The 16,757-nt window shown below is 56.9% G+C and overlaps 1 protein-coding gene and 2 non-coding genes across 3 annotated transcripts in view; all 3 read left to right on the plus strand.

Annotated features, from left to right (window-relative positions):
* Window positions 1-16,757, plus strand: part of PRRC2B (proline rich coiled-coil 2B) — an 83,324-nt gene that overhangs the window by 57,611 nt on the left and 8,956 nt on the right. Inside the window, 14 exon segments of the mRNA XM_032478689.1 lie at window positions 1,456-1,672; window positions 2,347-4,410; window positions 5,730-5,926; window positions 6,475-6,620; window positions 7,174-7,315; window positions 8,806-8,888; window positions 9,286-9,474; window positions 9,612-9,809; window positions 10,240-10,326; window positions 11,029-11,133; window positions 11,274-11,466; window positions 12,265-12,362; window positions 13,271-13,398; window positions 13,925-14,165. Of these exon segments, the coding sequence (XP_032334580.1) occupies window positions 1,456-1,672; window positions 2,347-4,410; window positions 5,730-5,926; window positions 6,475-6,620; window positions 7,174-7,315; window positions 8,806-8,888; window positions 9,286-9,474; window positions 9,612-9,809; window positions 10,240-10,326; window positions 11,029-11,133; window positions 11,274-11,466; window positions 12,265-12,362; window positions 13,271-13,398; window positions 13,925-14,165 (4,088 nt within the window).
* LOC116663453 lies at window positions 11,953-12,038 on the plus strand. Its single transcript, XR_004319703.1, has one exon. It is a non-coding gene; the product is annotated as a small nucleolar RNA SNORD62 (small nucleolar RNA).
* Window positions 16,076-16,161, plus strand: LOC116663454. The gene has a single exon (XR_004319704.1). It is a non-coding gene; the product is annotated as a small nucleolar RNA SNORD62 (small nucleolar RNA).

Genomic DNA, 16,757 nt, shown 5'->3' on the forward strand with positions numbered 1-16,757 from the left:
GTGGCTATGAATTACTAGCGAAGGACTATTTTCCTTACCTTGGCCCAGGCCGAGACAAAAGCTCAGTCACCTTCCTGTACTAAAGAGCATGTATTTTTCTGATCTACCTTTTAATTGAGGGCACAACCCTTTGGGGGGTCTTTGTTCTAAGCAACATCTCAGCTACAGCTCTCTGCTTTGTGCAGAGAGCCCTGTCTCCTGTCCTGTGAGGGCATTTAGCACCAAGCCCTGAGGTTACCAAGGCTGACGGCAGAGTCCCTGGCTCCCCTGTGGGAAGCACTAGCTCCGGGCCCATGGCTTGTGGCTTTAGCTCCCTGGCGGTTTCCCATTCTTGAGGGGGGAGTCGCAGCTCTGCACATGAGATGTTTAACATACTCTCTCCAGCACTTCTGTGACAGGTGTTTTCAGGTAACATGAGCTGCCACATTGCTTGTACAGTGCTGAGCAGTTCCACCCACCTCGTGACCAATACTTAATAGACGGTGTGTAGTTTTAGGATTCCAGAGAGGGTCCCCACCACCACTTGACTCAGACTAACTTTGTGTTGGACTCAGGTACTGATAGCAGTTAAACAGAGCGCTCCATAGCTAAAAGAAAGCTTAAAACTGCTGGCCTGATATAGAAACATTTTCCTGGTCAGATTATCTCAGCTTAAAAGACAGCACAACACAATTTTTGGCTAATAATTAGCTTTGTAAAGAAAATACTTGAAAAATCAGATCTTTTCCCTGCAGACTTTGGCCCAGTGAGAGACACCTTTAATATTGTCTGCACCAACCCAGCCGCTAGTGTAATAGACATGGGCAGAGGCCCTGGGTTGGGGGCGCCGCTTCCCGGCTAGTTTATATCTGGTAGGACCCAGATGTCAGCTTTATCCTCAGCTCCTCTGGCCAGTTAACAGTTCATTGTCATTTGCGTATTCCCTGTACAAAATGTGAGAGTTACTGCCAACCTTAGGGTTAGAAATAAAAGGAACTAAAGCCCAAATCCCTTCCTGCATCTTCTTGCTGGCGTTTGGAAGCAGGTGGATGCCAGCTGCTTGTCCCGTGTGGGCTCCTGGCGGGTAGCTCATCTTCACCTGTCTGTGCAGAGACCCTTCTGGCCTCTCCCGTTGCCGACTGACTGGCCCCTCTAACCCTCTGCCGTCATCTGTGAGCTGTGCAGTCTGCTGTTCCCTGTTTCCGTTTGCCAGTTCTGTATACCCTTCCCCCACCCCGGGGCTCTTCACCCAGGAACTAAGGCTAAACCTCACAGGTCTTCCAGCAGGCCTTTTGGGTTGCTTGCGTGGGTGCCTTCAGAGATTCTGTGAGCAGAAAGATGAGACCCCAGTGAGGTTGAGCAGGTGGGGCGCTGTGTCGATGTGATTGGTAGTTGGAGTAACTTGTCTCCTTTGGGCCTGTGGTTGGCCCATGGCTTTCTGAACGAGGTGACAGATCGGTTCTCTGCCTTCTCCAGGATTGATGAAACCCATGATGCCCCAAGATCCCCTCGGTGGGACTGGCTGTCGCTCTGAGGACCAGAGCTGTGTGCCCCCACTGCAGGAAAGGAAGGTGACTGCCATCGATCCAGCCCCTGTGTGGGGCCCCGAGGGCTACATGGCATTGCAGAGCAAGGGCTACTCACTCCCCCACCCGAAATCCAACGACACTTTGGCCATGGATGTGCATGTCAGGTGAGACGAAACTTGGTCCTACTGACCTGCTGCTGAAGGAAGACTCTCCAGGTCCTAATTGAGACAGGGCTCTGGGAAGAGGCACTATCCCAGGAGACACTGCCCAGGGGAAAGGGCGTCTTTGGAGGGGCTGCAGTGCCCTCTGGGGAAGGGAGAGTGTGAGGAGGAATGCTTGATGCTTTTGTGTGAGAGACGCTGAAGGTGGGACTGGACGCCAAGGAGAAATCCTGCAGTTGCAGGCACACTCTGTGGAACCTTGGGCTGGGGCAAGGGGTGGGGCCTCACAGGGCAGGTGGGGTCGAGTGCGTGGGTCACGGCTCCTTCCTGTGAAAGTAAAGTAAAGCAAGCTGGCCCTGCTGGCCCAGTGCCCAGACTCTCCACGGACTCCCAGGCTCCAGCTTGTTTGAACCAGAGGATCCCCAGCTGCTCGCTGTCTCCAGGGTGGCAGGCTGAGTCCACCAGCAGCCACTGAGTTCTTCAACTCTCTGGACTCCAGGGCCACCACCAGCCCACGGCCCAGCATCTCTAAGACCTGTTTACAGATAGAGCAAATGTTGGTGCTATGGTTTTTTTCTTTAAAATTTTTTTTCCTTTTTAAAACTAAACTGTGTTCAGCATGGAAACAAGGAACCAGGCTCCAATCACATTGACTGATTTTTCTGGTTCCTTTTCAGGAATGAAAGCTCTTACTCTGCCTCACCCGGAAGGTCAGGGGGCGTAAGTGCCCAGCGAGATCTCCTTGAGGAGAGAGGGGAGGAGTACTTGAGTGCTTTTGACAAGAAGGCCCCCGCAGACTTTGACAGCTGTGTCTCTTCTCAAAGAATAGGCCAGGAGCTTTTGTTTGCATCCCAAGAAAATGTTCAGGAAGCAGGTGCTCCTGGGAGTCATACCCCAAACCTCAGGTGTTCCCCCTTGGAGCCCGACTTTTCCCCTGCTGAGAAAAAAACAGAGTATAGCAGTTGGGACATTAGCCACCAGCCAAAGGCCGCTGACACAGCCACCACTGTTGAGAAGGAGGCGCCCCGGGAGGAGCCATCCTTTAGCGTCTCCTCCTGGGAGAAGGAAGGGAGCCCCAACAAACAGCCATCCCTGGAGCCCGAGTGGACACCGGAACCCCGGGGCTCCAGCAGCCAGCACCAGGAGCAGACCAGCAGGACCCGGAGGTCGGGACCCATCAAGAAACCTGTCCTGAAAGCCCTCAAAGTGGAAGACAAGGAGAAGGAACTCGAGAAGATGAAGCAGGAGCCAGGAGAAGGGAGTGCCCGCCTGGCCCAGGAGAAGGGGCCCGTCCTTCAGATGGCAGAGAAGGAGGACCAAGAGAACGACCCAGCACTGGCCAACTCGGGCCCCGCCCCCCCAGAGGACCCGGGCTCTGCCCACGCTGGTTTGGGCCACGAGGCCAGCAAGCCCAAGGAGGAGGAGAAGCCCGACAGGGCCTGGGAGACCAGACCCTCCCGAGAGTCCAGCGACACCCCCCCGACAAAGAGGAATAACTGGATCTTTATTGACGAGGAGCAAGCCTTTGGGGGCCGAGGGCAGGCGCGGGGCCGGGGCCGCGGTTTCAGAGAGTTCACCTTCCGAGGGCGGCCTGCCGGCGGCCTCTGCAGCGGGGGGGTCCTCGGGGCACGAGGCATCTACAGCAGCAGCCAGAGAAGTGGCCGAGGCCGGGGACTGCGGGAGTTCGGTCAGCCGGAGGACTACCCTCGGGCCAAGCCCCGGCGGAGGATCGCCAGCGAGACCCACAGTGAGGGCTCCGAGTACGAAGAGCTTCCCAAGCGGCGGCGGCAGAGGGGCGCGGAGCCCGGGGACGAAGGCCCACTCCCTGAGAGGGAGGAGGGCGCCTCGAGGAAAGGCGACTTCAGAGAGTCCTGGCGGTCCAGCAGGGTGTACCCCGAGGACCATGGCGGACTGGATGCCAAGAACCGAGGCCCTCGGGCCTTTGGGCGAGCCCTTCCGCCGCGGCTGAGCAATTGCGCATATGGTCGGAGAACCTTCGTGTCCAGGGACCCCACCCACTGGCAGGGCAAGAGCCTGGCTGCCTCCCGGCAGGAGTACGGCCCTCCCGACGCCTGCGGGGCCCGGCGGCCCCCAGACCGAGATCTTATCCCGGACACCTACAGACACTCAGATGCACTGGGCGCGCGGGCCTTCGAGGACAGCCGCGTGGAGGACAAGAGGTCCTTCTTTCAAGATGACCACACGGCAGACTCTGAAAATGCCGAGAACCGGCCCTTCAGGAGAAGGCGGCCCCCGCGCCAGGACAAACCACCTCGCTTCCGGCGCCTCCGGCAGGAGCGAGAATCCCTGGGCCTATGGGGGCCAGAGGAGGAGCCCCCTATGCTGGCTGGCCCGTGGCCAGGCCGGCCCAGGCTGTGTCCTGGGGACAAGGGCGGCGCCGTGGGCCGCAGGTCCCCTGAGCTCTCATACCAGAATTCCTCCGATCCAGCCAATGAGGAGTGGGAGACGGCCTCTGAGAGCAGCGACTTCAGCGAGCGACGGGAACGGCGAGATGGCCCCGAGCCCGACCCCCAGGTGGACGGCAGCCTGCCTGGGGCAGGTTTGGGCGAGAAGAAGGAGCTGGCCAAGAGGAGCTTCTCCAGTCAGAGACCCCTGGTTGACAGACAGAGCCGAAAGCTGGAGCCGGGAGGGTTTGGGGAGAAGGCTGTTAGGCCAGGTGGTGGTGAAACTTCTCCCCGTTATGAGAGCCAACAGAGTGGGACGCCTTTGAAAGCCAAAAGGTAAAACAAAAACAAAATCCCAGGTTCTGTTTTGTTGCTGTTCTGTTACAAAGTTGGTTTTTCCAGCAGCACGTCCTGCATGCATGTCCCACCGTGTGTCAGGTGCCCCTGGCTATTTCCCGCTCGTTGTGCTCCCGGAGGGCAGCCGCCCACCCAGCCCATTGTATGTGAGCGTCTCCATCACTTGCTCTTGCTTGCTGTCTGCTTCTCTTGTGGCGTGTTGTTGTCACTGTGGCTTCATAACCAAAACTAGACCTCCCCCCCCACCCCTCGGTGGTCCCCATATGGTGCCTGTCCCAGCACCTGTCTCCAGAGTTCACCCTCCACGTGTTTCCTTGGAGTCTGGCTGAGGGGCCGCCGCAGTGAGGGGGCAGGATCTGTGCGTGGCAGCCGGTGAGCACCGGTCAGCTCACCACACTCCTCTGCTCGGGGCTGCTGGACGGGCTTTGCTGGCCTTCTGGCCTTGCAGAGTTGGCTCTGCCCCGAGTGGCTCTGCTTCTTGACACAGTGAGGAGACTACAGCACCGCTTCGGGGATTGCCATCTCGGCCTGATGAGAGGCAGGCAGGAACCAGAGTGGGTGGGCCGCCGGAGGCCCAGTGAGCATCCCTTCAGGAATGAGAGGCTTTGAGGTGGATGGTCTGTGCTCATTGTCCAAGGGTGCCCCAGAGTCAGAGTAAGGGAGACTCCATGCAGCCTACATTCTTGATCAGGCACAGGCCATGCCCCAGTGTGCCAAGGAAGACTGTTTCCTACCTCTTGCCCCCCCTTAGAATTCAGGGCACAGGAAGGAGCCTGGGCTGTAATTAATCCACCTGCAGAGAAGGAGCCACTGGGGAGTGTAGATTCCTTCAGGGGTTGGTCTAGTCTAGGTTCTAGGCCCCAGATGCCAAGACTTGGCTTTGCTTCTGATTTCTGCCCCAAGAGGCTGTCAGTAGGGCAAGGCTTGGGGTCCTTGATGGTCAGTCTCGTGAAAGGAGTAGAAGGTTCTGGACCCTGTTCTAAGCATTCCCCTTCTTTCTTTCTGTAGCTCCGCTAAGTTTGGCACATGGTGGGAAAGGACAGAAGTACTAGCGCTGGGCAGGGGTTGGGGAGAGCAGCGTTCCCGTGGGCTCTGCTGTAGCAGTGTGGCTTGCACTGCTGCCCTGCGAGCAGCTCCTGCAGAGTGAAGAGGATGGTGGGAGGAAGTGGACGTGGATTGGGCGCTGTGTTGGCGTGCATGCTGTGTGTGCATGCTGTGTGCACATGCAGTTTTAACTTTTCTCTACTTCCCTAACCTTCGGCCACTTCTGAGCTAAAAGGAGCCTCCTTCCTTTGTAGGTCCCCAGAAGAGGCCTTGCCTGGAGGCCTGGGCTGCAGCACTGGGAGCAGCCACTACACACTGGAGAGGGCACCCCATGCCACCTCTGACATCCCTGAAGCCTCCTGTGAGAAGGCAGAGAAGGAGGCCAAGCTGACTGCTCAGAGGGCAGGCGAGCAGGGAGAGACCATGAAACAGTTTGACCTGAGCTATGGAAGTGAGTCTGACCTCATGTCTGCAGGGCAGGAAGAACCTAGGCAAACCCGGGGTCCATGACCAGCTCCGTGGGTGGCTGAATTTGCCCTTCACTGAATGTCTTAGCCTCTGGGCAGGTACTGGCTTAAGAGCAAAACACACAGGATTCCCACTCTCATGTTACTACTCACAACCATAATAGTTCTGCTGTGTCCCACTTTTAAAGATCTGGAATCCAGGGCTCAGAGAGGTTGAGTGGTTAGTCAACGGTCACACAGCAGAGCTGAGACTGAAGTGTCTGTCTCCAAAGACTCTCCTCTTAATCATAATGTTGGGCCTCTTTGGTTTGCGCTAACAGTGTGTCAGGGTAGGGGGTGGGGTGAAAGAAAGGGTGCAGGAATCACAGCTGGGTTTCCCAGACCCTGGTGAATACGCTGGGGCTCAAGCCAGCTGCTGCCCGGCCCTCTGAGCTAAGTCTGACCTTAGATATCCTTAGATGCCTGTAAGGTTGGGTTATTCTTGGTTTCCAATAAATGGAAACATTGTCCCTTCTTACGAATCTTGGTTCAGATGCCATCATTGAAAATTGCGGGTCCAGCCCCGGGGAGGAGAGTGAGGTGGGCTCTATGGTGGGAGAAGGCTTCATTGAAGTCCTGACCAAGAAACAGCGCCGCCTGCTGGAGGAAGAGAGGAGAAAGAAAGAGCAAGCCGTGCAGGTACATGGGGTGCGGGCCCAGGAGTCGGGCAGGAGGGCAGGCTGATGCAGAGGAGCCCGGAGCCGGGAGGATAGGAAGGCTCGGGGAGGGAGAGCATAAAGATGAGAGCATTAAGCAGGTGCTCCGGGTGCCCGCTATCCCTGTAGTCCTGTGGGAGTAGATGGTGTTGTCCCTGCTCTCAGAGGTGACTTGTTCTGGGAGAAACCAGCTGAAAGGGGGCTGAGCCGGATGCAGACCTCTGTCAGCTCTGAAGTCCATCCTCCCACTGTGCTCCGGCCTCAGTGGGACAAGACTTGTCACCCCGGGAATCACGAGGGCTGGCCGCTCTGTTCTCAAAATGAAGTCAGGGCCGAGCACCGCATGCTTGCCTGTGTGGTCGGTGTTCAGAGCACAGTTCCCCAGCCCGGGAGCCCTTTCCAGGGGTGGTCGAAGTCTTGACTGGCAGGTGCTCCAGCATCTCTGGAGCACTTTCTCGGGGTGTGGTCTGGGGGGGAACTTGTCCTCTTTCGTGTCTGACGTCTAGGCTGGACTACATCGCCTTTTTTCTCCTTAGGTACCTGTCAAAGGTCGAGGTCTTTCCTCTCGTATCCCTCCTCGGTTTGCTAAAAAGCAAAACAACCTGTGCCTGGAGCAAGGCGATGGGACTGTGCCTGGCAGTAGCCTGGGCACCGAGATCTGGGAGAGCAGCAGCCAGGGTAAGAGTTGGGCGTTTGGGCTCAGCTGCTCGGCCCACAGCCGCCTCTTCCTCGTGACATCTTACTTTGGGGCCATGAGCGTAGACGAGCTTTACCTGTTTCCCGGCTTCCTTTGCTGAGTCAGGGTGTTAGATGCCACCTTAGCACCACGTTCTGCTGCAGCCTCTGAACAGATGGAAGGTGGTCCCTGCCTGAAATCTCTTGGAGAGCAGACCATTCCATATCCGCTGATCCGGAAAAGGATAGCCCCCAACTCCACCAGCTGAAGTTGCTTGGGGAGTTGGCTCGACTCTGCCACGTCAGTTATCCTTTCTTCTTACCTTGTGGCCAAGCAGCAGACGACTGCCAAGAAGAATGGGAGTCCCGGAGCGTTCCTGTCTGTGCTGTGTGCCCTTCCCTCACCAGGAGGAAGGTTCTATCAGCCCCTTCCCAGATGCTCCCTTAGAAAGACTTGAGACCAGACCATGGTGGCCCTTACTTTTTGGAAAGTGTGTTTCCCTGAACTTAAAAAAATTTCATATTCAATGCTATTTTTCCAGTAAATTTGCATTTTAAAATACAAAACCATTTTAATTAAGCAGATTCTTCTTGAATGCCTGCTTTTGGCAGGGCCTGCAGGGTGCACAAGGGGGGCTTGGAGAAACCATCCATTTCCAACTTTTAATAGAAAGCAGTGAAGTCTTCCAGAGTGAAGTGACTTGACCCCAGAGCCATGGGGCAAACACCCAAGATCCAAGGTTCTGACTCTATCCATTTTACCACGTGGCCTATCCTCACGCTGGTTAAAACCTGGGATCCAACACATTGCCAGATAACATTGGGAAATAGTCAACTCCAACTGAAAATACAATTATATTTTAATAACATTTTGGTATCATTCAGTTTGGTAGTTTGTGAGTGGTGGTGTCATGGTATAAATGTCCGAAAGTACTTCCTGCCAGATTGGTCAGGCAGAGGGGACTAACTCAAGAGCCACGCCTGGTTACTGCCTTTCCCCCCAGGACTCTGCAGTGTCTAATTGGTTGCTCAGACCAGGGGTCTGTGGATGGCTTCAGAGGGCCTCTGGATCTTAAAATAGCACGTGAGGCTTTGTGTATGTACACAAGGTCTGTGGCTTTTGTTGGACTTTCAGGGTGGTCTGTGAGCTAACAAAAGTTGCATAATACCAGCTCAGATCTTTCAAAGACTTGAAGAGATGCCAGCTTGTAGAAATAAATGAAAAGAGCTTTACCACAGCAGGGGTGGTGACACAGAATTCTAATAAGTGTCAATAAAAAGTGGCCAGTGTGTTCTGCAGAGCACATAGTCAGTGAAAGAACAGGATCACTTTGATTGAAACCGGTCCGAGGATGCTGAACGCCAGGTGTCGAAGCTGTGCGCTAGCGTGTGGACGGTGGCGGCAGGGAGGGTGGCTGGGGGCTTGGGTCTGTGCTGGTTTTCCAGCTTGGTGCTTCTCCTCTAATTCCCTGACTGTCTTCCTCCTCTGGCAGCCCTCCCCATTCAGGCCTCAACCAGCGACTCCTGGACCAAAGCTGCCACTGCCTTCAACAGCGCCGAGCCTGGCTCTGCTGAGGTGAGTGGCTGTCGAGCTGCCCAGGTGGTGAGTGTGTGCTCGCCATCTGCCTTGGTCTCCAGTCTTGCTTTCTTCCAGCGTGAGGTGCCTGTGTTGGGGGAAGGCAGGGAGGGGATGGCCAGGGAAGACCTACCCTGGGTAGGGCAGTGGCTAAGGGCCTCGCCTCCACGCCTGGTGGTGGTCACGCGCCGGGTTTGGTTCACGGGTGCAGTGAGTTTGGCGGTTTCCATCCAGGGCCCACACGAACCTGTGGTTGCGGTCTCGGGCTGGATTGGCGCATTTGGCGTGTCTCCAGTTGTCAGAACAGGACCCTGGAAGGCACAGGCAGCCAGGAAATGTGTCTTGGTCTCACTCTGCAGTAGAGGTTGCACTCTGACCTCTTTTATGCCTCGCACAGCAGGGTTTTAAGAGCAGCCAGGGAGATAGTGGTGTTGACCTTAGCGCCGAGTCTCGAGAGTCATCTGCGACCTCCTCGCAGCGCAGCTCCCCGTACGGCACTCTGAAGCCAGAGGAGGTGAGCGGCCCCGGCCTGGAAGCCAAGGCCGACGGCCACAAGGAGCAGGCGCAGAAGCAGTCGGAGCCAAAGGTAGCCTGGGAGCCCCGCCCCTGGGGCTGGGCAGAGGGGCTGATGTCTTTTGTCTTCTTCCCCGGCTCCTGGGACTTAGAAGCTAGAGATCAGGGTCGTTCCAGGATGTGTGTCTCAGCCTCTGCTTTTCTATCCAGGATTCAGAACAAGGCTCAGGACAGAGCAAGGAGCACAGACCGGGACCTATCGGCAACGAGCGTTCTCTGAAAAACAGAAAGGGCTCGGAGGGGGCCGAGCGGCTGCAGGGGGCCGTGGTCCCACCTGTCAATGGGGTGGAGATTCATGTGGACTCCGTGCTGCCAGTGCCACCCATTGAATTTGGAGTCAATCCAAAAGTGAGGCTTTGATTTGTTTCCTTGTGGGGAGTAGGGTGCTTGGAGAGAAAGGAGGGGGCTTAGACCAGTGTCTCCTGGGAGGAGCAGGGAGATGGGAGCTGGCAGTACTCCAGGGGGCGTGTTGGCATGGAGTCGTGGGCCAGGAGGTGCTGTGAGCTGCTTTCTCAGTTTTCCTACTGACAGCAGCCGCCTTCTCAGGCCGAGCCGTCTGCTGATCTTCATCTCTGCTGGGTGGGGCGGGGAGCCGGCAGGCAGAGTAAGGGGGTGACATCCTTTCTTGGGTGCTGTCGGGAAACATCTGGCTGTCTTGCTCACATGGTGAGTGCCGCTTAGTGGGTTTTTTGGGTTTCTGAAACTGGGAACCAAATGAATGTGTCTCTGCCAGAAGGTAAGCCAGGATGATTTCTGTGGGTTTGTTCCCTTTTTCTAGGACTCTGACTTTAGCTTGCAGCCTGGTTCTGCCTCTGGTCCCACAGGGAATCCAGTTGTTAAACTTCAGGACGCGTTGGCCAGTAATGTAAGTCTGTGCTTCCACCTCCAGCTCTATGGTGGCCGTGCTGGCAGGCCCTGGGCTGCACGTGGTGCTCCGGAACCAGAGGAGGCGTGTCAGCACTGACGTGGGTGGGCAGGCCTAGTTTGAGCCCTCGTGCCCTCTCTAGGTAGTTACACATCCGTGGGCAAGTTGTTCCACGCCCTGGTCTTTTGAAATTAAAATGGGGTAGTGTAATTCCTAAGGTCTGGTTTGTTTGGCATTTTGTGACTTGAAATGTTTCAAGTTCTGTAGTCACGCATGTTAGAGATTGCTGGGCTAAATAAATTTCTTTACTCTACAATTTCTCAGAATCCTTTTAACGTGCTGGTGGGCGTCTGCAGGAGGAGGGTCTAGCAGTTGCATTTCCGAACACGTTTCTAGGGATTTCTTTGTCACAGTTTCGAGGGGAGGGGGACTGAGCCAGGACCTAGGATCTCCACACCAGGCAGTGGGTGCCTGTGTGCTGGCAGCCCGTCCTTTCATGCTGTTGGGGCACAGCTGCCCCTGCTAGGGGGGCTTGGTGGGGTGCAGGGGTGGGCGTGGCTCTCCATGGCCTTCTCTCGAGGGAATCAGTGAAGGCAGCTATTTTGGGGGTGGCCTTGCACACGACCAGAATGGAAGGTGTGTTTCCTGTGAGCTGTGGGTTCTTCTGTGCCTGTCAGTACTCCATGGTGGCCTTCCCTCCAGGCTGGGCTGACGCAGAGCATTCCCATTCTCCGGCGTGACCATCACATCCAGAGGGCCATGGGCCTCTCCCAGATGTCCTTCCCCACCGCTGACCTCACTCTGAAGGTAACCCTGCCAGGAGCTGGGCAGGGGCCACAAGGTGCCTTAGCTTGCCTGCCGACCCCTCCCCCTCCCAGGCTCGGATCTGTGCTGCGCGCTGCCTCCCAGGTAGTGATTCTCATCTCCCCACCTCCTTGCTTCTAAAGATGGAGTCTGCGCGCAAGGCTTGGGAAAACTCACCCAGTTTGCCGGAGCAGAGCTCTCCAGGAGGCGCTGGCTCGGGCCTCCAGCCCCCATCCTCTGCGGGAGCCTCCAGCGGGGTCAGCTACAGCTCCTTCGGCGGAGTCTCCATGCCGCCCATGCCCGTGGCCTCAGTGGCACCTTCTGCTTCCCTTCCAGGTACGTCGGCCCCAGGCCAGCCCAGGGAGCCTCCCCACTCACTCAGGAGAAACGCTGGACGGCCCTGAGCACCACTCTTCCTTGACTGAAGGAGTGTGTTGGGGGAGCTGGTTTCCAGCTGGGTGCTTGTGGCTGCCCACGTGCTCGGATAACTTGCACCTTCTGCTTTCCAGCTTCCCTCCACGGGGAAGCGGGACTGTGACTCCGGCGAGGCTCGCCCCCCTCCTGGAGAGTCAGACCACGTCACATGCAGTGTGTGTCACCTCTGCCTGTCAGCAGCTCTCTCAGCCTTGGCCCCTCCTCTGTGAAAAGACAGGGTGGTGATGGCATTCTCTGGGGGTAGCCATGCCAATGGGACCAGATCGTATCGGAAAGTGCTTTGTATCAGTGAACCCTCGATAGGTGGTAGCCCTGACTCACCATCCCCATCACTGTGTTGGTGCTGCAAGGCAGCCTGTGGGGACTTTGAGGGCCCAGCTGCCAGAGTCTCAGTGATGCAATTCCAATAGATCCTTCTGACCCTCCACTGTGGACTCAATAGCAGGGAGATGAAGAGGAACATGACTGAGAGACCAAGGCAGCCTTCAGTTATGACGAGTCCCTCTTGCGTGTGGGGGCGGCGGGCGAGGGGGTTCGGTGGGAAAGGTGGGCTGGGGACAGCCCCTCCTCGTGGGCACCGTGCTGGGCAGGAGCACTAGGCCGGCAGCGGGCCGGAGCAGGCTCTGCACACCCAAGTCCTGGGACCTTCAGGAACAGTGAGACTTGATCCTGTTCTACCTCCTTGGATTCTGTTTCCAGGCAACCACCTGGCACCTCTCTACCTGGATGGCCATGTGTTTGCAAGTCAGCCCCGGCTGGTCCCTCAAACGATACCTCAGCAGCAGAGTTACCAACAGGTGATGAGAGCAAGCCAGGTGGCCCTGTGGGGGACTGGGGAGGGTGCAGCACACAGTGTGGCTACTTTCTTCATTTATCTGTTTGTTGTCAGTCTTGCTTCCCTTGCCCCTCACGTTATGCCCAGCTCCTGGCATGTCCTGGCAGCCAGTCAGCATTTATTGAATGAATAAATGAGAGACAGGAAGGAGAAATGGGGCTGAGTGCTCCAGACACTGCATAGTTTTCCTTTCTCAAAGTTCTCCTTCCTGCACCCCAGCTGGGGAATTCGCTGAAACGCAATTCTCTTTGGTGATCAGGTATCCTTCTGATGAAGAGAAGACAGGCCTAGACTCCCAGGCATGGATGCATTAGAAAGAGGTAGTTTTAGAAGCAAGCAGGTGTTTGTTTTTATGCAGGATTGGCATACCTTCTGTCCTGTGAGGGGATGATGTTTGGAAGTCTCCCTCCTGAAGCTGGTGCTGGCTTTCCACAGGGTCCCACGGTCCACAGCCCCGTGTGACTGCACAGACCAGGACCAAGTGCATTTTCCGGGACAGAGGACTTGGCCTGTCCTAGCCTCTTTTTAAAGTGTATTCTTAAATGCTGTGTTGTTCAGTTGTGCAAGATCTTGACCTCCACGTGACTGAATTGTGCTGCACGTGTTCTTTATGTGCATTTTCCATTCACCGTCATGTTTCTGTTGGTACGTGTAGCTAGGATTCGTTCTTGCTGCTGTACAGAATCCAGTATGTGGATATACTGGGGTTTGGGGTTGCTTTTTGCTGAGAGCAAAGGAAGCCTGGGAAGGACTTGCTGAGTTTGTGTTCTGGGCAGTGTTCGGCTGCCCCTGGAGAGGGGCTGGGGGAGAGGGGAGGTGAGTATTAGCTGGGAGGACACCATGGTGACCTGCCGGGCTTCCCGTCCACAGGCCGCCGCTGCCCAGCAGATCCCAATTTCCCTTCACACATCTCTGCAGGCTCAAGCTCAGCTTGGACTGAGGGGCGGGCTCCCCGTCTCCCAGTCTCAGGAGATCTTCAGCTCCTTACAGCCCTTCAGGTGAGATGCCAGGGCGGAACGGGCCCAGCGTCCCGGCCTGTGGACCTGTTCCCTGTGTCTGCTGTTGCTCTGCGCTGCTCTGCTCTGGGCCGTGGTTGGGGGGGCAGTCACAGCCACTTCACAGTGAACTGTGTGGTAGCAGGCCAGGGGCCTGGCCCCGTTTTTCTCACCAAGTCATACTGCTCTTCCTCCCCCTGCCTCACCACCTGTGACTTGCTCGTTCAGGGCGTCTGATGTCCTGTGCTGTCGGCAGCACACAGGTTTTCCTGTGCCTTGTACAGCCTGGATATGGGGTCTGTTTAATTCAGTGATGCTCGGACCCTGGTCCCTAGACCAGCAGCAGCAGCACCAGCTAGGAGTCTGTTACAAATGCAGATGCTCAGGGCCCATCCCAGACCTTCTGAATCAGAAACTGTGGAGGCGGGGCGGGCAGCCGTGTTTGAGCAGGCTGATACGTGCTCACGTGCTCACGGCTGAGATAACGCCGGTGCGGTCGTGCGCTGACCTGCCCGTCTGGCTCTTGCAGATCTCAGGTGTACATGCACCCCAGCCTGTCACCGCCCAGCACCATGATCCTCTCTGGAGGCACAGCCTTGAAGCCCCCGTACTCGGCGTTCCCAGGCATGCAGCCTTTGGAGATGGTGAAGCCCCAGTCCGGCTCGCCCTACCAGCCCATGAGTGGAAACCAAGCCCTGGTCTACGAGAGCCAGCTTGGCCAGGCTGCAGGGCTCGGCGCCTCCCAGATGTTGGACTCCCAGCTCCCACAGGTCAGAAATTCAGTCACCAGGGCTCTTTCCTTCATGATTGTTTATCCCTTTTGTTTGCCTCTTGATGTATCCTGACTTACTGTCTGTAGCCACTGTGACTGGTCCTTGGGCTGCGAGAACCAGGGCCAGGTCCTCCACCTCTTGTCAACAGTCCCAAGGCCTGGCTTTCCCCTAAGAGCGAGGCTTCTCTTCCTGCCCTCCTAGCTGGGGCTGGGGGTGGGTGAGTGTCCTCTGGGCATGCTCCCTGATGCTTCTAGACTGCTCTGCCTCCCTCCTCCCTAACCCCAGCTTTGAGGCCCACACCAGAGACTCTGCCCCCTCCGGCCCTCCACACTGCTGTGAGCAGACTGCTGAGTCCGCATGGGGTTCCCTGTCATCCTCTCCCTTGAGCCGAGGGCAAGAGAGACAGCTCTGAGGGTCACTCCCCTCCCTCGGCCCCTGGCTCAGTCTCCAGCATGGCTCCTGTGGTACATCTCAGGGGTTTTGCTGTCTCTGTAGATGACACCCCAGGTCTCTGCCCCCAGTTCCATGGCCTTCTCACCACCAGTGCTCCACTCTGCTCATGCTCCTGTCTGGACTGGTCATTACCGGGAGCCGTCATCTCAGGCTTGAGGGTCCTCCCCGGTCACCACCTCTGACGTTTCTCTCCCACTCCATCTGGTGACCTGCCTCCGACCACCTTTTTCTCACGCCCTCCTTTCCTGCCCCTTCAGCAGATCCCCACACCCGCCCTTGTCTTTGCACTCAGCTCCACCCCTCCCTCACTGAGTTAACCAGGGTTAGATCCTCCCTGCCTCTGCCCAGCTGTCTATGACGGGAGGAGACACCCCTGTCAAACCACATTCAGCTCCGGACAGCCAACCCACCGTGGGTCTGCGTGCCTCCCTACCCTCCTCGTTGCCTTCCCCACCTCCATCTTGCATCCTGTGCTGCCAAGGAAATAGCAGTTGTAACAAAAAGAGGATTGCTCCAAGCTCCTGGCGCCTCCGAGCCAAGGGGTGGGGGTGGGGCCGGCCCGGCTTTGAGGGTGGGCTGTGTGCCTGGGAGCTGTCCTGCCCGCCCCCCTGGGCGCTGCTCCAGCAGGCACTCAGGTGTGCTGCCCTGCTGCCTCCAGCCGTGAAGGTCCTCTCACCACATCTCCAGGAAGTTCCTCCGGTTTGTTAAAAAACAAAAACCAGAAATCTTGTCTGAGGATATCAGTAGATTCCATGTTCCTGAGTCTGATGGGTAGTTCTGCATCCTCCTCCTGCTGGCCCATCACATTTTGACCCTGTGATCGCTCTTTCCCTCTGAGTCACGTTCTCGGTTCCGAGGACACCTCTTTTGGTTTTCCTTCTGCCTCCCTGAAGCCTTCTTCCTTGGTCTCCTTTGTTGTTCCCTCCTTGCCTCCCCAGTCTGTAAGTTGCCGTGCCTCCTGGGCGCTGTCCTCTGGCCTCTTTCTAGTCCTGTGGCTCTAAGCTTCATCCAAATTCAGCTCTTCCCAGTTCTCCCAAATTTATATCTTTATCCCAGATCCATCTCCTGGATCTGAACTCAGATCCAGTGGGCTGCCTGCCACCTCTGCTCATAACTCATGGTAGCTCAGACTTAAAGTGAGCGGAATTCCTGTCTGGCATCGGTCATCCCTGGGCCCCTGCTCCCCCGCCCCCCCGCCTCTTCAGCATGTTCTGTTCGCTCTGCCTGTGGAAAGCATTCAGAATCCAGCCCATTCTCGTCCCCTCTAGCCACCACCCTGTCCAGGCTGCAGGAGCTCCGGCCTCCTCTCCTGCTCCTGCTCCTGGGCCTGACGGTTGGTTCTCAAACACAAGTCAGGTCACACCACACCCTGAGCTAGTGCCATCCCCGTCCCCATCCCACACCCAGTTGCGCACAAGGGGCAGCACAGGGTCCTGGGGTCTGGCCGCCACGTGTCTCAGTGATGCAATTCCAATAGATCCTTCTGACCCTCCACAGTGGACTCAACAGCAGGGAGATGAGGAGGACTGTGACTGAGAGACAGAACGTGGCTTCCCCGCCCCCGCCCCACCCCACAAGGGTCTCCAGGCCCACCTCCTCCCTCTCACCCACCTCGGACTTAAGGAGTATTCCCTCTGGCCTGGCAGTTCCCGCCCCGTTCTTCTGTCATAACACGATTCAAAAGGATCTCAGACTTTAAAAGGATTCCAGGAACCCAAAATCCCAGACCCCTGTTGAGTCTTGTTTTCTGTCACCTTTGGAGGTAAAGCAGTGAAGGGCCTTGCCTTTTTGTGCTGCACGGAGTAGCGCCAAGATACACCACTTCCTGAGGGGGCTTCCTGGCCTTCCCTGACCCACCCCACCTCCACGCACTCTGTACCCATTCTGTGTCCCGCGTGTCACTGTGTTCTAGCTGTTTCCCGGGTCTGGACGTGTCCTGGTGTCTCCCCAGCACAGAACGTGTGCTCAGGGGACCTCTGTGGGATGACAGCGGTAGGGCCAGAGCTGCACACAGACAGTCCTCAGGGAGGAGCCGAGCACGGCCACCACCTAGGGCCTGTCCCTGCCTCTGAGAGTGTGGAGTCCGGGGTAGTCTGCTCTGCTCAGACCGTGGTCCAGCGTCTGTCCGCCGTGTGA

The sequence above is a fragment of the Camelus ferus genome, chromosome 4 (assembly GCF_009834535.1).
Source record: "Camelus ferus isolate YT-003-E chromosome 4, BCGSAC_Cfer_1.0, whole genome shotgun sequence".
Taxonomy (NCBI): Eukaryota; Metazoa; Chordata; class Mammalia; order Artiodactyla; family Camelidae; genus Camelus; species Camelus ferus.